The following is a 22812-nucleotide window of genomic DNA, read 5'->3' on the forward strand; positions in this document are numbered from 1 at the left end:
GAGTTCAGGTTAAGGAGGGGATGAATAGTGGAGGACAGAGGATTTTTTGGGCAGTGAAACTTAACTGTATGATACTGTAATGGTAGATGCATGTTATTATACATTAGTCCAAACTCATAGAATGTATAACAACAAGAGTGAACTCTAACATGAATTAAGGACTTGGGTGATAATGACATGTCAAGGTAGGTTCCTCAGTTATAACAAATGTGCCATTCTACTAGGGAATGTTGATGGTAAAGTAGGTTATACGTGCATGGGGACAAGGGTATATGGGTGATCTCTGTACCTTCTGCTCAGTGTTGCTGTGAACCTAAAACTGCCCTAAAATATAAAGCCTATTAAAAAAATAATGTAATGAGCTAACAAAGACCACAATTCTGGGTCCTCCTCAGAAGCTTTGTAAATGTGCATTTAAAATTAGTTTTGGGGTATACTATGGCAGAAATACAAGAAAAACAAAGGCCCAGAATTTTTCCAGGAGAATAGATCCAGAGCGAACGTGAACTTACTTCACACCCAGATTGGGTTTCCCACGAACACGACTCCTTCTCCTGAGGGAGAACCCCTCTTTGGAAAGCATGTTCACCCAGGCATGTTTGACACAAGGGAGGCTCAAAGTCTGGCTCTTCTGGAGGGATGTGCACCATCGAGGAGCCAGTGTACTTCAGTCTGGGACTCTGATGCTTGTCCACACTGACCACTGGGCTCTTGATCCATCTTCGTACCTGCAATATGCAAAAGCAAAGAAAAAACCAAATACATTTGACTCCCTTTGATGCTTAATGGGGATTTGGTGGGAAATTCAGTGAGACTGAAAGGAGAACTCAGTCTTACAACCTCTCTATCTTTCAAACTTAACACAATTAGAATTGGTCAGTGCAGGCCGGGCGCAGTGGCTCAAGCCTGTAATCCCAGCACTTTGGGAGGCCGAGACGGGCGGATCACGAGGTCAGGAGATGGAGACCATCCTGGCTAACACGGTGAAACCCCGTCTCTACTGAATAATACAAAAAGCTAGCCGGGCGAGGTGGCGGGCGCCTGTAGTCCCAGCTATTCGGGAGGCTGAGGCAGGAGAATGGCGTAAACCCGGGAGGCAGAGCTTGCAGTGAGCCCAGATCCGTCCACTGCACTCCAGCCGGGGCGACAGAGCAAACCCCACCCAAAAAAAAAAAAAAAAAAAAAAAAAAAAAAAGAATTGGTCAGTGCTGTTCAGTCTCTTTCCTAGAGTATGCATTACATGGCTGGTCATTTCATCTTGCTGAGTCTGTCTCCACATTTTTTTTTTCTTTTCTTTTTCTTCCTGCTTCCAGTAGGGTTAGAATTTTTTCTTTTTAGAAATAGGGGGGTTTCACTATGTTGTCCAGGCTGGTCATGGTGTTAAAAGATCCTCCTGGACCAGCCGGGCCAACATGGTGAAACCCAATCTCTACTAAAAACATAAAAATTAGCCAGGCCTGGTGGTGCACACCTATAATCTCAGCTGCTTGGTAGAATCGTTTGAACCTGGGAAGTGGAGGTTGCAGTGAGCTGAGATCGCCCTGCTGTATTCCAGCCTGGACGACAGAGTGAGACTGTCACCAAAAAAACAAAAACAAAAACAACAAAAAACCTCAAAACCCAAAAACAAACAAAAATAATTATCCTGGCCAGGCGAGATGGTTTATTTCTAAATAGCACTTTGGGGGGCTGAGGCAGGAGGATTGCTTTAGCCCAGGAGTTTGAGACCAGCCTGGACAATATAGCGAGACTTTGTCTCTATGAAAAAAAACACTTTTTTTTTTTTTTTTTTAAAGAAAAAGATCCTTTTGCCTCTTAGCAAGTGTTGGGATCACGGGTATAAGTCACTGTGCCTGGCCTGTCTCCTCATTTGTAAGATTCAGGTAATAATATTTCCTCCCAAGCTGTGAAAATTCTACTATGTTTTACAAAGTTCAAGTATTTTGCCTGGCACCTGTTTGGTGCCCAATAGATAGTGATTATTTTACTTTGACCCCTATTATTATGATTATGGTGACAGAAATTTAGTTCACACATTTCTAAGGTGAATTGCTAGTTATCCTTACAAGGGAAAATACTAATCTCATAGTTTACAACAATCTAATCCATTGCTAAGCAAATACATATTCACTGTTATTATTGTTGAGACAGGATCTTCCTCTGTCACCCAGGCTAGAATGCAGTGGCCTAATCATGGCCCACTGCAGCCTCAAACTGCTGGGCTCAAGCAATCCTCTCACCTCAGCCTCTGGAGTAGCTGAGACCACAGGCTTGTGCCATCACACTAGCTTTTTTTTTTTTTTTTTTTTTTTTTTTTTGTAGAGATGAGGTCTCACTAAGTTGCGCAGGCTGGTATCAAACTCCCAGGCTCAAGCAATCCTCCCGCCTCCCAAAGTGTTGGGATTATAGGCATGAGCCATTGAATCCGGCCCATATACACTGCTGCAAAACTTTGATTATAAAAGTACTAAATGTGTTTTTGATCAATCTAAAAACCATTCAATTTTGTTAGAGATGGATAATGTTTTTTATTATTCTTATTCAGACAATTTTGGGCTTGAAGTCTGGTAACTGTTCCTGCTTTGTTTCCAACATCCGTAGTTTAAAATCAGTCTTTTTACTCTGGCTTACTTTCAATGTCTCTGTTGCCAAGTAGATTTAACTTTGGGGTTACTGTGAACAGGATTTAAACAGATGATAAATCTATTCAAATATATGTATAAGTTGTATGCCTGAACTGATTAAGAATCTTTGTATCTTGAAATGTGTATCTCTCCTGAACCCCTAAACACCTGCGCTCTAGTGTTTGAGTTATGGCCAACATAATAAATTATTTTAAATATTCTTTTTCATGTTATTTTTACTTCTTTTTGCTTTTTATTTTTATTTTTTCTTTTTTAAATATGTTACAGTTTGAATATGTTCGTAGTGACTTTTTTTGTTTGTTTGTTTGGTTTTTTTTATAGAGATACAGTCTCACTCTATTGCCTAGGTTGGAGGGCTGTGGCATGATCATAGCTTACTTCAGCCAAGAGCTCCTAGGCTCAAGCTATCCTATCATCTCAGCCTCCCAAGTAGCTGGGACTACAGATGCGCGTCACCACGTTCGACAAATTTTTTTTTTGGAGAGATGGTGTCTCATTATGTTGCCCAAGCTGCCTTTGAACTCCTGGCCTCAAGTGATCTTGCTGCCTTGGCCTCCCAAGGCTCTGGGATTACAGACGTGAGCCACTACACCTGGTGAGAATAAAATTATTAAAGGGACATATTATTTATTTAATAAAATAAGTAAACTGTAATAAGTAAAAAGGAAAATAAAGCATATGGATGATCAGGATCATTGCCAGTGGAGGGATCAATTTTAAACAGGATACTATCGGATACTCCCTCTCTGTCCACAGAGAATGTAGCAAGGGATATGGAGAAATATTTCCTTTCTCCAGAAGCATCAAAGAAAAAGTGTTACTTACAAAAATGAATCCGGCAACACATTTCTTACAGGACTGTTGCTGAATTTTATGGCATGCTTTGTCTTGAAATGTTTTATCTCCATTGGCTTAGTCCTTATACTGGCTTCAATGTGTACCTTCTTTGTGACTCCTTGACACTTTTCACCAGCTTTGCAGCCTCAGAGGTGATTTTTATCAGCCCAATCAAGGACAGAGTTTACGATGTTTGCTTGCTCTCTGGAGAGAGGCTGGACAGGAGTTAGGCAAGGTGCCTTTCAAAACTGCTGAGTAGAGAAACTCTCCCATGGCCCCTCGGGGAATTCAAGCTACAACTGGCCCATTGTGTTTCCTCAGGCGGCGGACTGCTTTGCTGGAGGGAGTAGCTGACTTTGAGTGGCTTTGGGAGCCCCTCAGAGACCAGTAACAATGGCTGGAGGAGAGCTGCCGCAGCTGTGTGTGCGCGAAACATGAATGCCCGGATGCGAGTGGCAGCCGGGGCTCCCGGACCTCCTGGGCCACCTGGGCCCCAGTTTTATTCAGAGCTACACAACTGTTTGTGAAGAGCATTGTAAACAAACATAGACGGGGTGAGACATCCTCCTTATCCTGAATAAATCAAAAATTCCCAGGCCGGGCGCGGTGGCTCACGCCTGTAATCCCAGCACTTTGGGAGGCCAAGGCGGGCGGATCACGAGGTCAGGAGATTGAGACCGTCCTGGATAACACGGTGAAACCCGTCTCTACTAAAAATACAAAAAATTAGCCGAGCGTGGTGGCGGGCACCCGTAGTCCCAGGTACGCTGGAGCCTGAGGCAGGAGAATGACGTGAACCCGGGAGGCGGAGCTTGCAGTGAGCTAAGATCGCGTCACTGCACTCCAGCCTGGGCGACAGAGTCAGACTCCGTTTCAAAAAAAAAAAAAAATTTCCTCACTTGGAGTTTATAGGAGACTGCTCTCCAAACCACACCAGACTTCTAGAAGCAACCAGCTCTACAGATACCGGTGTGAACCAGTAAGGCCCGTCATTTAACTAGACAGAAATTCTGAGTGAACAGTGGGTAAACAAAATATTCAACCAAATTCTTTGCTAAATCCAGTCCACCTTGGTTTTATTAATGTCTTTATTTGAAAAAAAAAAAAAAAGAAGCCATCCAAAAGCAATAATCCCTCACTCTAGAAAATTGCCAGATGTGATTAAAGAGATTGGCTGGCTTCTAGGGATTTTCCACTTGTGGTTTTTTCCTATTATCTAAGAGCAAACAGATATTACTATTAATTTAAAATAGTTTAGCTGATAATGATATCAACCGACACAGGAAAATTAAAGAGTGTTTAGGTATTTAGGTGTGAACTCAGATGGCAACACCTGCTCTCACGGGCCCCTGTCCTTTCAGGGGGAAGAGCTGACTCTTAAAATGCCAAGAGAACTTGAAGTTGGACGTAACTTCTGTAATTTTCAAAGAGATATATATTTTTTTAATTATAGAGAACAGACTTTGCATACTTGATGCCTTAATAACTTTCAATTTCGATAGAGTCAGCCCAGTTTTCTAGTGAAATTACTTGGATAATTCAATAGATTATAAAATGGGAGGCCAGGCAAGGTGGTTCACGCCTATAATCCCAACACATTGGGAGGCGGAGGCAGGTGAATCATTTGAGGACCAGGCTGGCCAACATGGTGAAACCCCATCTCTACTGAAAACACAAAAATTAGCCACCATGGTGGTGTGCACCTGTAATCCCAGCTACTAGGGAGGCTGAGGCAGGAGAATTGTGTGAACCTGGGAGCCGGAGGTGGCAGTGAGCCAAGATCGTGCCACTGTACTCCAGCCTGGGTGAGACTCTGTCTCGGAAAAAAAAAAGAGAAAGAAAGCGAGAGATCTGCATGCCTATGCCTCTTCCAGAGGCTGCGTGCTAGCAGTTTAGTTATGGCATGAGTGTAATTTAGGAGAAGGCTCCTGGAAGCAAATTCATCTTACACTGACACTGGAGCCTGAAGCTGCTTCATAACATGTCTCCTAAAATATAACAGTGCTGTAATAATCAGATTTCTTCACCCTGGCTATATGTCGTCACATGTAGCTGTCTTTTCTGTTTTGTTTTTTTTTTTTTTTTGAGACAAATTTCACTCTTGTTGCCCAGGCTGGAATGCAATGGCGCGATCTCAGCTCACTGCAACCTCCGCCTCCTGGGTTCAAGTGATTCTCCTGCCTCAGCCTCCCGAGTAGCTGGGATTACAGACATGTGCCACCACATCTGACTAGTTTTGTATTTTTAGTAGAGACAGGGTTTCTCCGTGTTGGTCAGACTGATCTTGAACTCCCGACCTCAGGTGATCTGCCCGCCTTGGCCTCCCAAAGTGTTGGGATTACAGGCGTGAACCACCACACCAGGACTATTCCTGTCTTTTCTCTAGTGTTTGTAGTGTTTATTGCTTGTATAAAACAACAGGACTTTTATGCTAACTGGTCTTGATATTAAGCCTATGTCATCTTTCCAACTGGATCGTAAGTGTGAGAATAGCTTCTTAGGCCTTAGGAAAAAAAAAAAATTCCCAGAGGCTAGTGTATGGTCTTACAAATCAACTAGGTAATAAAAATAAGAATATCTTGATTGCTTTTTATATTTACTTATAGATCTCAACAAGTTTTGCTAACATCCTCTATCAAGGGAATACACATTTTCTATTTAAATATTTATCTTTAACACTGCAAGACCTATCCCGGAGCAGGCACCCTGAGAAGATGGAGTGGCTTTTGGAATTCCCTGACTTTCTATGCTGCTGTCCTTGGGATATCCCAGTCCTTTCCTTTGACCTTGACCTACTTGCATCCTTTTCTAGATTCTCAGTTTCCAGGCCTAGTCCGGAGGATGGAGTGGTGGGGAGGACTCGGGGTAAGAGGAAAACAGAGAGGCGATGCGTCCGTGTACACTATTTAATGTTGCCTCTCACAGCTGGCAGCACCCCAGCTCCGTCTCTTCAGAGGACAGTATTTGCCTGTTCTTCTAGCTCAGTAAGTGTAAAGTCTCCTTCCTCATCCTCCCCATTGAGGAATCCACCCCACCCTGTCCCTCCCCACCTCACCCTACACTGTCAAGTGTTAAATAGATAGAGTGTAGGAATTCATCAACGTAAGTTTTTCTTTGGAAATAGAGGTGAAGTTTTTCTCATTTCTTTAAATTGTGGGACTTGGCCATGTGCGGTGGCTCATGCCTGTCGTCCCAGTGCTTTGGGGGGCCAAGGCAGGCAGATCACCTAAGGTCAGGAGTTTGAGACCATCCTGGCCAAGATATAGTGAAACCCCATCTCTACTAAAAATACAAAAATTAGCCAGGTACAGTGGCACATGCCTGTAATTCCAGCTACTTGGGAGGCTGAGGCAGGAGAATCACTTGAACCTAGGTGGCGGAAGTTGCAGTGAGACGAGATTGCACCACTAGACTCCAGTCTGCAGAGTGAAACTCTCTCTCAAAAAAAAAAAAAAAAAAAAAAAAAAAAGTGGGACTAATTCAAACAAAAGTCAAAATTTTGTTTGAATTAGTCTTTCCTCGATATATACATTTTTTTTTAGACATATTAAGTTATTTTTTAAAAAAGTAGGAAAATTATTTTAGGTACTAGCTCTACAGGACTGTGTATGTTATTTGCTTTTGGAAATTAAGACTCAGAGAAAATAGAAATGCTGGTCTAATTAGTGGGGAAGAACCTGGCCATCCTGTCCAGAGCGAATCCACTGAGCTTTGGAAACTTCCTCTTCTCTTTCCTCCAAGAAATCCCCTTTTCCACTGTGTTTTTTTTTGTTTGTTTGTTTATTTTAGGTTTGAGGGTACATGTGAAGGTTTGTTACACAGGTAAGTTCATGACACAGGGATTTGTCGTACAGATTATTTCATCACCCAGGAATTAAGCCTAGTACCCAATATTTATCTTTTGTGCTCTTCTCCCTCCTCCCACTCTTCACCCTCCAGTAGACCCCAGTACCTGTTGTTTCCTTCTTTGTATTCACATAAGTTCTCATCCCAGTGTTTTTTTGTTTGTTTGGTTTTTTGAGATGGAGTCTTGCTCTGTTGCCCAGGCTGGAGTGCAGTGGTGTGATCTTGGCTCACTGCAACCTCCACATCCCAGGTTCAAGCAATTCTCCTGCCTCAGCCTCCCGAGTAGCTGGGACTACAGGCACACACCACCACACCCAGCTACGTTTTGTATTTTTAGTAGAGGCAGGATTTCACCATGTTGGCCAGGCTGGTCTCAGACTCCTGACCTCAGGCAGTCTGCCTACCTCGACCTCCCAAAGTGCTGGGATTACAGGCGTGAGCCACCTCACCCAGCCTTCTTTTTTTTTTCCTAGAGACAGTCTCTTGCTCTGTTGCCCAGGCTGGAGTGCAGTAGCGTGATCTCAGCTCACTGCAACCTCCCCTTCCTGGGTTCAAGGAATTGTCCTGCCTCAGCCTCCTGAGTAGCTGGGATCACAAGCATGCACCACCATGCCCAGCTATTTTTTTTTTTTTAATATTTTTAATAGAGATAGGGTTTCACCATGTTGACCAGGCTGGTCTCAAACTTCGGACCTCAGGTTATCTGCCCACCTTGGCCTCCCAGAGTGCTGGGATTACAGGTGTGAGCCACTGCGCCTGGCCTCATTCCAGTGTTGTTGTTGTTGTTTTTTTTTTAAACTGTCTTTCTCTCTCTAGGCTACTGTCTCTCAGCATATTAAACACCTTGTTCTTGCAATATCTCTAAAAGCTAGTGAACAGACTGCAAGCAAAACATCCTCTTTACACCCACAAACTCTTCCTTTTTCCCACAGCCACCTTTCACCGCCACCGCCACCCAACTCTTCTCTCTTAGCTGAGCTTCATGAAAAAATAATCTCCATTTCCTCATCTCACATTTTCTCCTCAACCCATTGCAATTTATTCATTAAATAGTATTTATGGATTGCTTAATATTTGCAAGGACTAAAGCGAATAACATTTAAAAAAGTCTCATTTCATAAAATGAAGTTTGTGCAAAGATGCCAATAAACCTCATTGCCAAATCCAATAGACATTTCTCTGTGCTTACTTCATTTGCATATACCCCGCAGCATGTAAAAGCTTTCACAAAGGTTCAACAATTATTTGCCTGGCATTATGTGGTTGAGACACAAAGAAATTTAATGTTGACCATTGAGAGAGGATGCTTGCATTTCAGAAGGGCTGATACATGAGACTGTGGTTTATCATAGCATGTCTACCCTCCCCAGAGCTCAGTTTCTGCCCTTGTAAAATGGAGATAATAATTATGGCTACTTCACTAGGGTTTCGTGAGGACTAAATGAGATGATGCAGGTAAACCCAGTGCTTGACATCAGGTGAATCCTTCGTTAAGTATTTGCTATTGTAGTTATGGCTTCATTCCATGGGAAGAGTTTTATACAAAGGGTCATTGGAGAAAAGATGGAGGGTACTTGGTCCAGTCAGGAAAAATCAGGGAAGGCTTTCTGGTGGAAGTGATGGTTAAATTGAATCTTAAAAGCTGAGTTAAAGGAAGCCAGGTGAAGAAAAATGAGAAAGATATTTCTAATTGAGGGGATGGCAGAAGCCAAAATACAGAGGCAAGAATCTGTTGAGATGAGTAGAAAACAAGCTCCAAAAAGGAGAGGCAAGAACTAAAGCTGGATAGAAAGTTTAGGTCATGGGGAAATTAGGGGTCACTGAAGTATTTATTTTTATTTATTTATTTACTTACTATTTAGGGATGGGGTCTCGCTATGTTGCCCAGGCTGGTCTTGACCTCCTGGGCTCCAGTTATTCTCCTGCGTTAGCCTTATTAAGAACTGGGGTTACAAACATGAGCCCCTGCACCCAGCTCACTGAAGTATTTTAAGCAGGAGAGTGGGATGGTCAAATGTGTTTTTCTTTTTCTTTTTTTTAAATTTTTTTTGAGACAGAGTCTCACTCTGTCACCCAGACTGGAGTGCAGTGGTGTGATCTCTGCTCACTACAACTTCTGCCTCCCGGGTTCAAGAGATTCTCCTGCCTCAGCCTCCCAAGTAGCTGGGATTACAGGTGTCCGCCACCATGCCTGGCTAATTTTTTGTATTTTTAATAGAGATGGGGTTTCACCATGTTATCTTGATTTTTTTTTTTTTTTTTTTTTTTTTTTTTTTTGAGACAGAGTCTCGCTCTGTCGCCCAGGCTGGAGTGCAGTGGCCGGATCTCAGCTCACTGCAAGCTCCGCCTCCCGGGTTTACGCCATTCTCCTGCCTCAGCCTCCCGAGTAGCTGGGAGTACAGGCGCCCGCCACCTTGTCCGGCTAGTTTTTTGTATTTTTTAGTAGAGACGGGGTTTCACCGTGTTAGCCAGGATGGTCTCGATCTCCTGACCTCGTGATCCGCCCGTCTCGGCCTCCCAAAGTGCTGGGATTACAGGCTTGAGCCACCGCACCCGGCCTATTATCTTGATCTTGAACTCCTGACCCCAGGTGATCCACCTGCCTCGGCCTCCCAAAGTACTAGGATTACAGGCGTGAGCCACCGCACCCAGCCTCAAATGTGTTTTTCAATGTAGTATGAAGGATGGATTTAAGATGGTCAAGACCAAAGGAGCTAGATGAGTGTCAGGAATGGATTAGAAAAGAAATGATGAGGGCCAAACAAGAACAGTAGTTTTGGGAATGGAAAGGAGGAACCGATCATCAAATCTACATTTAGTTCTCAAGGCTATATCCTTTTCTCCATCCAAGTACAGGTTGAGCATCATAAATCTGAAAATCCAAAATCTGAAATGCTTCAACATCTGAAGCTCTTTGAGTGTGGACAAGATGGTCAAAGAAAATACTCACTGGAGCTTTTTGGATTTTCAGATTAAAGATGCTCAACCAGTAATTATAATGCAAGTATTCCAAAATCTGAAAAAAAATCCACATCTGAAATACTTCTGGTTCCAAGCATTTTGGATAAGGGATACTCAACTTGTATCTTCTCGATTCCTAAAGCCATTCCTTAAATGGTACTGCCCTTTTAGTCTTTTCTTTTCTTTTGAGATGGTGACTCGCTCTGTCACCCAGGCTGGAGTGTAGTGGTGCAATCTTGGCTCACTGCAGCCTCTGCCTCCCAGGTTCAAGTGAATCTTTCACCTCAGCCTCCAAGTAGCTGGGATTACAGGCCCGCACCACCATGCCCTGCTAATTTTTGTATTTTAGTAGAGACGAGGTTTCACCATGTTGGCCAAGTTAGTCTTGAACTCAGGTTCAGGGTTCAAGGTGTCCACCTACCTTGGCCTCCCAAAGTGCTGGGATTACAGGTGTGAGCCACTGTGCCTGGCCATCTTTTTTAAAAAAATAAAATAATCTATGGCTGGGCGCATTGGCTCACCCCATCTCTTAAAAAAAAAAAAAACAAACAAAAAATAAAATAAAGTAATTTGTTATTGATTGATCAGTTGATTGTAGAGGTGGAGTGTCACTATGTTGCCCACTCTGGTCTTATACTCCTGGTCTCAAGTGATCTGCCCACCTTGGCCTCCCAAAATGTTGGGATTACTGGTGTGATCCACTGTGTCTAGCCTGCCTTTTTAATCTTAATCTCGCTGACACCACAGCATCTTTCCAAATGCAAAAGCTGTCTTGTTGCTACCCAGCTTTAAACTTCAGTTTGGTTCTCCATCTGTAGCAACAGTGGCTTTCAAACCTGTTTCATCAAGATTGATGTACTATAAGAAAGCCCATATGACTGAAGCAATTGGTTCCCCACTAAAAGCTGTCCTTTTCACATGAAATGCACTGACATATCCTATTCTATTCTTTCAAAATGTTGATTGCAATCTATTGAACTGATTTCATGACCCACTAATGGGTGCCACACAAATTGAAAAACGCTCATCTAAATGGTAAAATCTAAATATCTTGGCCTGGGAGACCAAGTCTCCTAGGGTCTAGATGTTTATCTTCTGTTGTACTTGGAATGCATCCAGACCTCCATTATATCATTTACTTTGCAGTTCTCTTAAAGATTGGTCTCCTGAGTCTTTGATTCCCTTGACCAGCCTTGTCCACCTGGAAACTCCTGCTCTGAGTCACAAACTCGGGAAAGCCATTGTCTGGCTTCTTACTCATTCTTTCATCCATTTGGGTGTTCATTTGTTTAAGTGGAAGCACACATTCATTGCTTTGCTTGTCTGTTTCCCTTATTAGAATGTGAGTTTCACAAGGACTGAGATATTATTTTCTCTCATATATTCAGTAGTGGGACACTTATAGTTTCTTCTGTGTGTTCCCTCTTCCTAGCCTGTTCCCACCCCATTTTGTGTCTGCGTTCACTATGAGTTGAAGCTTACAAGGAAAGAGACTCACTATTACATCCCCAGAGCTTAGCACAACTCCCAACATACAGGCAATGCTGAAGAAATGTTTGCTGATTGGCTCCATGCTAGGTATTTTTTCAAGGCACAGGGAATGACAAATAAGAGGCATTCTGTCTTTAGGAACTCAGAGCCTTACAGGAAAGCTCATCTAGGAAATCAACTGAAGACACTGAAGACAGTGTTAAAGAGAGCATGAGTTCATCTCTGGGGACAAGTAGGACAGGGCTGTGATGGGGATAGGTGAGATGCAGTGTTTTGGAGAGAGAGGAAAGCATGTTTCAAAGCATGCTCATGGAGAGGGCCAACCTTGGGGTATGTGTGGCAAACCAGAAAGCCAAAAAGCTAAGTGAGTCAGACATCAAATGACTTGAATGTTTGGATACTGAAATGTCATTCTTAACTCACAGGGAGGGTAAGCTGAAGGATTCTAAATGCATGATCTGATCAGATTTGCTATCTTCTAAATGAATTGGGCCCAGGGGAAAAGCATCCTAGGTTAGAAGAATAAGCACTGTCCACAGATTAGATGGACCCCACAGATTGAGGCCCCCTCTGGCGACAGTGCTTATTCCAGGGGTCTCCAAACCCAGGTAACACAGGAAAGCTTTAAAAATGCAGGCTCAGCTGTGCATGGTGGCTCACACTTAATAATCTTAGCACTTTGGAAGGCTGAGGTGGGCAGATAGTTTGAGCTCAGGTGTCCTAGACTAGCCTGGGCAACATGGTAAAACCCTATCACTATAAAAAATACAAATTAGCCAAGCATGGTGGCACATGCCTGTAATCCCAGCTACTCAGGAGGCTGAGGTGGGAGGACTGCTTGAGCCCAGGGGGTTGAGGCTGCAGTAAACTATGATTGTGCCACTGCATTCCAGCCTGGGAAGAGACCCTGTCTCAAAAAAAAAAAAAACACTAAAACAAAAACAAAAACCGAAAAACCCAGGGCGAGGTGCAGTGGCTCATGCCTGTAACGCCAGCACTTTGGGAGGCCAAGGCGGGCATCTCTACTAAAACTACAAAAATTAGCTAGTGTGGTTGCGGGTGCCTTTAATCCCAGCTACTCAGGAGACTAAGGTAGAAGAATTGCTTGAACCTGGGAGGTGGAAGTTGTGGCAAGCTGAGATCACGCCACTGCACTCCAGCCTGGGTGACAGAGCCAGATTCCGTCTCAAAAAACAAACCAACTAACAAACAAAAACCGAACCCACAAAAAAATGAACTAAAAATTAAAATGCAGTCTTACCAGTGGCTTTTTAGATTTTGAAATTTTATTTTCAAGCTCTGTGTGACCTGGATGAAGGGCAGGGAAGGCTAAATGGAGCATGAAATGACTGGGGCCCTGGAGGTGTAACAGCTGGGCAGACCCAGGCGTGGGCAGTGGGAGAAGGTATCATCATAAAATAAGACAAGAGTGGAAATGCCATCCTACAGCCTCACTTGGAGCTCTGCAGTATTGTTCCTCAAAGACATTTTCCTTTCTTCCTTTCTCCCTTTCTCCACTCTCCTAAGTCCCCCACATCTAAAACAACACCATATGGCTCTTAAACTCCATAATAACCTAGGTATACTATGAATTAAACAGGTTTCTATGGGTAAGAATAAGGTTAAGTGTGGAGCAGAAAGGGTTACTAAGCAGCAAGTATAATACTGTTTTTCTGTTACTCTGAGGTGAAGCAGTCAGTTTACAAGTGATTTGGATTTCCTCACAATTTACTGAACAAAGAAGAAAATCTAAGATATAAAAAGGGGTTTCTACAGAAATGAATAATAAACTGAATTAAGAGAGTTGGATTCCAGTTCTAACTTTGTAACTACCTTGAGCAAGACACTGAATTCATGTGAACTTGAAGGTGCTTATCTGTGAAATGATGATCTTGGAGCATCCAAGAAGTCCTTTCTGGCCATGTCACAGATTCAGAGCTCTTTGTTCACTGAAGTCCTGTTACTGTGACTTGGAACTCTCTATTTCTATGGTGTGCAGCACTCAGCACAAGTCTGTTGAATGAACAAATGATCAAATGACATTTGCCCTTCCCTGCCTGACATTCCAATCACATTCTTCCATAACTTTGCATTTCTTCCGTTAGATAAACAAACAAACGCAAAAAATCCACAAGGCTTTTAAAATAATTTTGTGCTCTTAAGGGCAGCTGTTTAAAAATCTATTTAAAACACAAAGATAAAAGACTGAATGAAAGTCTTATTATTAGAGTGCTATATATTGCTTAATTAAATTGAAAGTGGCAAATGAAAGGCAAGATGATTAACATCCAAACTGGGGTCTTATTACCACTGTCTGATGTTACTGCTTGTTCTCTGAGTCCTCTTATAAAAGAAATTGCACAGTACACTCAATTTCAGTTTTATACAAAAACAGCTCTCCAAATTATGCTTGTGCTGTATTGGTAATGGTTTCTATTTCTGTATTCTATTTTTTTTTTTCTCACTTCATGTTTTATAAATGAAGAAAATGTTAAGATTTAATTGTTCCCTGAAAACAGGAGGAGAGTTGAAGCTAACAAAAAGATATTTATGAAGTACCTATTATGTCCAAGGATTGTGTGAGGTTCTGAAATTATGGAAGATAAAAGAATTGATTGAGAATAAATTGCAAATGTTCAAACATCCTATGGAAATTGCTGGAATTAAAAAACTAAGTTTTCAACCTTATAATCAGAAGCACAAAAAAAAAAGCAAAAATAAAAAAACCCAAAGAGGAAAAGAAAACTGGCTGTGACCTCCATACAATTGAGACAGAGGAAAATGATGGTTAACATAAATCTGTGTAAACAGAGAAGGAAAAAAGATGCGTTTCAGGACAGCTACATTTAAATAATCAAAATAATTTGAAAAGCATAGGCAATGTAGTGAGACTTCCTTTCTACAAAAAAAATTAACTGGGTGTGGTGGCATGCACCTGGAGTCCTAGCTACTAAGGAGGTTGAGGCAGGAAGATCACTTAAATTCAGAAGTTCGAGGTTACTGGCTGGGAGCAGTGGCTTATGATATAATCTCAGCACTTTGGGATGCCTACATGGGCGGATCACTTGAGGTCAGGAGTTCAAGACTAGCCTGGCCAACATGGTGAATCCCTGTCTTTATTAAAAATACAAAAATTAGCTGGACGTAGTGGCTCATGCCTGTAGTTCCAGTTACTTGGGAGGCTGAGGCATAAGAATCACTTGAACCCAGGAGGTGGAGATTACAGTGAGCTGAGATGGCACCACTGTACTCCAACCTGGACGATAGAGTGAGATCCTGTCTAAAAATAAATAGATAAATAAATAAAATAAAGCCAAGAGTAAAAAATCAAAGAAACATTCTTGCAACATTATCCTTGGTGATACCACACCCTACAAATATGCTGTATTCTTCTAATAGATGTCAGTGAACTGATTTGTTAAAGAAAGAAAGTGGAAATGTAGTATATAACCCAAAAATATGCATTTAATGCATTACATTAATATGGCCCTCATTAACTGCCCCCCCCCCAAAAAAAAATAGCAAGTCCTTCTGCCATATGGAAGAACTTCATATATGAAATGTTACATACATAGGTGATTTGTAGGAACTTCTGATTATTATGCTTGTTGCCATTCTTTTATTATAAAACCACCACTCAAAATGAATCAGGTATTGGTTCTACATACAAATTTGAAATGAGTAGGTGTGCAGTAAGCACTATACTACAGTCTGGTAAGTAAAATATAAACACTTAGCTTTGCTTAGAAAGCCTACTGTTGGGGAAAGCTGGGTGTGGTGGCTTATGCCTGCAATCCAATCCCAGCACTTTGGGAGGTTGAGGTGGAGAGATTTCTTGAGGTCAAGAGTTCGAGACCAGCCTGGGCAACATAGTGATATCTCATCTCTACAATAATATAAAAAAATATAGCCAAGAATAGTGATGTACACCTGTAGTCCCAGATACTCAGAAGGCTGAGGTGGAAGGATTGCTTGAGCCCAGGAGATTGAGGCTGCAGTAAGCCACGATCATGTCATTGCATGCCAGCCTGGGCAACAGGCAGAATGAGACCCTGTCTCAAAAAAAAAAGAAAAAAAAAAAAACAGTTGTTTCTTCCTGACCCATTCCATCTTCAAAGTGCCTTTTCTCTGTAGAAGGATGTATCTTCCATATAGAGTATACTTTCTAGTACCATTTGATTACCTATCTTACTCATGGCTGTCTTGAAGGCAAAGAGAAATTCCTAAGTATTTGTTGAATAAATAGATAAGTAAAGGAGTGAATAGATGCTCTGTGGTGGTAATTTAACTGATTTTTTAAATATGTACATATTTTTAAACTTTTTTGTAGATACAAGGTCTCATTATATTGCCCAGGCTAGTCTCAAACTACCAGGCTCAAGCGATTCTCCCACCTCGGCTTCCCAATGTACTGAAATTACAGGCATGAGCCGCCTCGCCTGGCCAGTTTAGCTTCTTCATTTGTGTTCCTCACTAGATTGTAAATTCTTTACAGATAAATATTTCACTGGACATCTTTATGTTGCTTGTAATGCCAAGCACAGTGTCTTGCATGCATGACACTGTTCAGCACGTATTTGTTGTATTAATTGAAAGTGTGTACCTGTCACCCTGTGAGGTCTGAATGAAATAGCAGATCCAGGCCAGGTGCAGTGGCTCACGCTTGTAATCCCAGCACTTTGGGAGGCCAAGGCAAGCGGATCACCTTAGGTCAGGAGTTCAAGGCCAGCCTGGCCAACATGGTGAAACCCTGTGTCTACTAAAAATACAAAAAAAATTAGCTGGACATGGTGGTGCGCACCAGTAATCCCAGCTACTTGAGGGCTGAGGCAGGAGAATCACTTAAACCCGGGAGGCAGAGGTTGCAGTGAGCCGAGATAACGCAACTGCCCTCCAGCCTGGGTGACAAGAGCGAAACTCCATCTCCAAAAAAACAGAAACGAAATAGCAGATCCAATCTTTGGGAATTTCACACTCTCATATGTTCTAGCTTCCTGGAATCTGGATTATAACCACGTTTTAAAGTCCCCATTCCAACTTTCTTATCCACCTACCCATTCATAGCTTAGTTTTTGGTTATTTTGGTGTTTATCTCAGTATTTTAGTACTATTAGAAGATCTGACTTCAAGTGTTGTTTCTACCACCTATTAGATGTGTGGTCTTGAGCAACTAACTTAACCTCTAAATCTATTTTCTCATCCGTTAAGAGTACTCAGTGTATCTATGTAACAAGTGGCAGGGATGAGTAGGTGGTAGTAACAGGGAGGCATCTGAATCCTCTGCAAGCATTTGAAAGAAAAATACATATACAAGGGTTACTTAATGTTGTAATTATTCACAGTTAGCTTTCCAAAGATAAAAGTGGCTACCAATTTTTTTTTTCTTTTTTTTTCTTTTTTTGAGACAGAGTCTCACTCGGTCTCCCAGGCAGGAGTGGAGTGGTGTAATCACAGCTCACTTCAGCCTCAAACTCTGCAGCTCAAATGACCCTCCCATCTTAGCCTCCTGAGTAGCTGGGACTACATGTGCACCACCACACCCAGCTAACTTTTAAATTTTTTGTAGAGATGGGAGTCTCACTATGTTGCCCAAGATGGTTTTAAATTCCTGGTCTTAAGTGATCCTCCCGTCTCAGCCTCCCAAAGTGCCGGGATTAGGCTCAAGCCACCAAGCCTGGTCCAATTCTGATATGCTATGACCAGAATTGGACTAGGAGAGTTGCTCATGTGTCTAATAAGGTTTAACTATATACTTATATTTCTTTGCATTTGAACCATGATAGGCCCACTCAATTTTCTTCTTGTGGGATGACAGAGACTGGTTTAAAAGCAGTTCAAGTAGAAAATTCCTGGATATTTAAATTCCCTCTAGGCCTTATAGGAAATGTATAATCCATTTTCTGGACTACTTGGCTAGGTTATATCAGTAGAAGCATTGAGGCCAGAAAAACAGAGGTGATACCCTGACCTCTGTCATGTTGAGTCAGATTGGGAGTACTGGCTCTAGACTTGTTCTGATTTTATTTAATTTTATTTATTTATTTATTTATTTATTTATTTATTTATTTATTTACTTACTTATTTTGAGACAGGGTCTCACTCTGTCACCCAAGCTGGAGTGCAGTGGCATGTATTCTTCTGATTTTAATAGGGGTATCGACAAACTAGGAATGCTCTGATTAAGAGCAGATAGAACTGTGAAGGAGTGAAATGGTTAGTTTGTGTGTCAGCTTTACAATCAGTTAACTTTAAAATAGTTTATCACTGAGCATGGTGGCTCACGCCTATAATCCCAGCACTTTGGGAGGCCGAGGAGGGCGGATCACTTGAGGTCAAGAGTTCAAGACCAGCCTGGCCAAAATGATGAAACCCTGTCTCTACTAAAAATACAAAAAATTAGCCGGGCGTGGTGACACACACCTGTAATTCCAGCTGCTCGGGAGGCTGAGGCAGGAGAATCACTTGGACCTGGCAGGTGGAGGTTGCAGTGAGCTGAGATCACGCCACTGCACTCCAGCCTGGGCAACAGAGTGAGACACCATCTTAAAAAAAATAAAATAAAAGAGTTTATCTTTGGTAATTTGGGTGATCCTTATCTAATCAATTGAAAAGCCTTAAGAGCAAAGCTGAGGTTTTCCTGAGGAATAATAAATTATGCCTCAAGACTACAGCCTAAGACTTCTGGCCTGCCCTACAGATTTCAGACTTGCCCTCTCTACAGTTGCATGAGCCAATTCATTGAAATAAATCTCTTCATATATATCATCTAATGATTCTATTTCTCTGGAGAACCCTAACTGATACAGAGATCACACAAGAAAGATAGAGATAAAAACTCAGAAAGGCCAGGACAATAGTTTTCGAATATTTGAAGAGCTGCTATGTGAAAGATGAGCCAATGGATGGGGGTAACCTGAAGACATATTTGGGCTTCCCATGTACCAAAAGTTAAATGGGACTTTCGTTTAAAGAAGGCAGCCGAGCTGGTCCAAGTGCAATGGTGTTTACAACTGATTGATCACAACCAATTACAGATTTCTTTGCTCCTTCTCCACTCCCACTGCTTCACCTAACTAGCCTTAAAAATACATACATACAGGCTGGGTGCGGTGGCTCACACCGGTAATCCTAGCACTTTGGTAGGCTGAGGCAGGCAGATCACTTAAGGTCAGGAGTTCAAGATCAGCCTGCCAAGATGGTGAAACCCTGTCTCTACTAAAAATACAAAAATTAGCTGGGTGTGGTGGCACGTGCCTGTCATCCCAGTTACTCAGGAGGCTGGGGTGGGAGAATTGCTTGAACCCAGAAGGTGGAGGTTGCAGCGAGTGGAGATCACGCTGCTGGACTGCAGCCTCAGTGGCAGAGTGAGACTCTGCCTTAAAAAACAAAAACAAACAAACAACAAAACCCATAAATACATATATATATGAAGAAGGCAGCTGCCCTACAGAGGGCACATCAGAGAAGTCTGGCTGGGCACAGTGACTCACACCTGTAATCGCAGCACTTTGGGAGGTCAAGGTGGAAGGATCACTTAAGCCAGGGAGTTTGAGATCAGCTTGGGCAATAATGAGACCTTGTCTCTACAAAAAGTAAAAATTAGCCATGCATGGTGGCAAATACCTGCAGTCCCAGCTACTCAGGAGGCTGAAGTGGGAAGATCTCTTGAGCCCAGAAAGAAGGTCAAGACTGCAGTGAAGTTGAGGCTGCAATGAGCCATGATCGCAGCACTACACTCCAGCCTAGGCAACAGAATAAGACTTTGTCCCCTGCCACCAATGAAAACAAACAAACAAAGAAACAAAAAAGTCTGACCAATCTTTCATTCTCTTAAGAGACAAAATAATGCATTTTGGGTTTCAGGCATTAAATGAGTCCCTTCCTTATAGCTATTTATCTCTTTACAATTTTATTTGCTCTTCTTGCCATAACTTCACTGTGGCTCTTGTAAGCATAAGATAAAATAAAGTATAATAAAAAAATAGAATCTATGGGCCATTGTATTATGCCCAGAGCTCCTAGATGCATATGCATCCCCTGAGGAAAGCTGCTCACATGGTTCTCATTATACAGAAGTTAAGGCTCATAGTTTTCTGACGTTGTCCAATCATTCTGTAACAGATCAGGACTTTGATAAGGTTAGCAAGTTTACAAACTTTCAACCAATGTTTTTCTTACCGTGCTGGGCAGCATCTCTTAGCCAAATGGCTTTAGTGATTTACAGTTTCTACACATTTTTCTGCGAGATTGTAGCCAGAAAAACAATACTATATTAGATAAGCATAGAATTGAGAACTGGAATTTTTTTTTTTTTTTTTTTTTGTAGAGACAGGGTCTTAGCACTATGTTGCCCAGGCTGTTTTCTAACTCCTAGGCTCAAGGAATCCTCCTGCTTCAGCCTCTCAAAATGCTGAGATTACAGGTGTGAGCCTCTGTGCCCACCTGAAAACTAGGTATTTTCTTTTCTTTCTTTTTTTTTTTCCTTAAGATGGAGTCTCGCTCTGTTGTCCAGGCTGGAGTGCAGTGGTGCCTTCTCAGCTCACTGTAACCTCTGCCTCCCAGGTTCAGGCAATTCTTCTGCCTCATCCTCCCAAGCAGCTGGGACTACAGGCATGCTTCATCATGCCTGCCTAATTTTTATATTTTTAGTAGAAACAGCATTTCACTGTTGGCCAGGCTAGTCTTGAACTTCCAAACTCAGGTGATCAGCCCACCTTGGCCTCCCAAAGTGCTGGGATTACAGGTGTGAGCCACCTTGCCCAGCCCAAGAACTGAATTTTTTAAAAGGCTGTCTTTGAAATACACAAATAGCATTATTGTGTTGTAATGACTAACATCATTCCCTGTGTCATTCAAAACTATTGAATGAATCGTATCAAGTCTTATGAAAATAAACTTCAAAGCTTGGAGGTGACTCAGAAATCAGCCAATTATTCCAGTAGAATACTTGAATATTCAAGTATGTCCTATGCACTGAACCCTGTGTGACAACATGCACATTCTCTTAGAGGACTTCTCCCTTGAGTTTTACCTCTCAAAATATACACTTCACAGAATTGCTTGCTATAATTATTTTTTCTACTCTTCAGCAACTCTGGCTGCAATATGGAGCCAATATAAAACATAATTACAACATAATAATAATCCCTTGCCACTAGAGATGAATATAATGGATTTCCTCATTTGAAATGAGACACCTTTTACCTCTAATCATTAGTTCTTAGAAATTATGTATGTTTTAAATTCTTGCATCTAGTCATCTTGAAGGATATTGTGTGTGTTTTGGTACTGGTTAGCATAATCTTGTTTCTGCTTTCTTTTATTTCATTAAATTATATACAATTGGTCAAGTGCGGTGGCTCATGCCTGTAATCCCAGCACTTTGGGAGGCCGAGGTGGGCAGATCACGAGGTCAGAAGATAGAGACCATCCTGGCTAACACGGTGAAACCCTGTCTCTACTAAAAATACAAAAAAAAATTAGGCAGGCGTGGTGGCGGGTGCCTGTAGTCGCAGCTACTGGGGAGGCTGAGGCAGGAGAATGGCGTGAACCCAGGAAGTGAGCCGAGATCGCGCCACTGCACTTCAGCCTGAGCGACAGAGCGAGACTCCGTCTCAATAAATAAATAAATAAATAAATTATATACAATTATGTTAATTCAGTAAAATGCATACTTTGAAATATATATATATGTGTGTGTGTGTGTGTGTGTGTATGTTTTTAAACAGTGTTTCACTCTGTTGCCCCAGATGGAGTTCAGTGGCATGATCTTGGCTCACTGCAACCTGCACCTCCTAGGTTCGAGTGATTCTCCTGCCTCAGCATCCTGAGTAGCTGGGATTACAGGAGGGCACCACCAGGACTGGCTACTTTTTTTTTTTTTGTATTTTTAGTAGCAACAGGGTTTCACCATGTTGTCCAGGCTGCTCTGGAACTCCTGACCTCGTGATCCTCCCACCTCGGCCTCCGAAAGTGTTGGGATTACAGGCGTGAGCCATCGCACCTGGCCCAACTTTGAAATATTTTGAAAAAGAATTTCTAAAAAGGGAAAGATGTTATTTGGTATCAATCTGAAGAGAAATAAGAAATCTTAGATTTGAATATTTTTTACCACCTTCCAGCTCTTAAAATCTCTATAATACTCTTAGTTATTTGCTGTTTTTCATTTGTTTCTTTTTTTTTTTTTTTGAGACAGAGTTTCACTCTGTCGCCCAGGCTGGAGTGCAGTCGTGTGATCTCGGCTCACTGCAACCTCCGTCTCGCGGGTTCAAACAATTCTCCTGCCTCAGGCTCCCCAGTAACTGGGACCACAGTCACGCGCCACCACGCCCAGCTAATTTTTTTTTGTATTTTTAGTAGAGATGAGGTTTCATCATGTTGGCCAGGCTGGTCTGGAACTCCATGCCTCAAGTGATCCACCTGCCACAGCCTCCCGAAGTGTTGGGATTGCAGGCCTGAATCATGGCATCCAGTCAAGGATTTGTGATTCTATCAAGTTCTCAGGTGAAGCTGATGCTGCTGGTCTGGGGACCACACTTTGAGAACTGCTGAACTAGGCCTTCCACAGTTTCTGCTTTTCCTTCTCAATGTCTCTCCCCCTTCTCCCTCAAATAAAGGAGTTTTTGCAGCCCTCATTGCCTCTCTTTCCCCAGAACTGAAACAATTTTCTTTCTTTTCTTTCCCTCTTTCCTTCCTTCTTTCTTTCTTTCTCTTTCTTTCTTTCTTTTCTTTCTTTCTTTCTTTCTTTCTTTCTTTCTTTCTTTCTTTCTTTCTTTCTTTTTCTTTCTTTCTTTCTTTTTTCCTTCCTTCCTTCTTTCCTTCCTTCCTTTCTTTCTTTTCTTTTCTCTTTTTTCATTTCCTTTTCTTTTTTCTTTTCTCCTTCTTTCCTTCCCTCCCTCCTTCCTTCCTTTCCTCCTTCCTTCCTCTCTCCCTCCCTTCCTCCCTTATTTCCTTCCTTCCTTCTTTCTTTCTTTCTTTCTTTCTTTCTTTCTTTCTTTCTTTCTTTCTTTCTTTCTTTCTTTCTTTCTTTCTT

General features: G+C 42.0%; 1 protein-coding gene across 1 annotated transcript in view; it reads right to left on the reverse strand.

Moving 5' to 3' along the window:
• Positions 1–362: 362 nt before the first annotated feature.
• LOC111554891 overlaps positions 363–22812 on the reverse strand; it is a 55443-nt gene continuing 32993 nt past the window's right edge. The window contains exon 2 of the mRNA XM_023230588.2: positions 363–728. Within this exon, the coding sequence (XP_023086356.1) occupies positions 363–728 (366 nt within the window). The remainder of the gene's footprint in view (positions 729–22812) is intronic.

This window comes from Piliocolobus tephrosceles, chromosome 5, assembly GCF_002776525.5.
Source record: "Piliocolobus tephrosceles isolate RC106 chromosome 5, ASM277652v3, whole genome shotgun sequence".
Lineage (NCBI taxonomy): Eukaryota > Metazoa > Chordata > Mammalia > Primates > Cercopithecidae > Piliocolobus > Piliocolobus tephrosceles.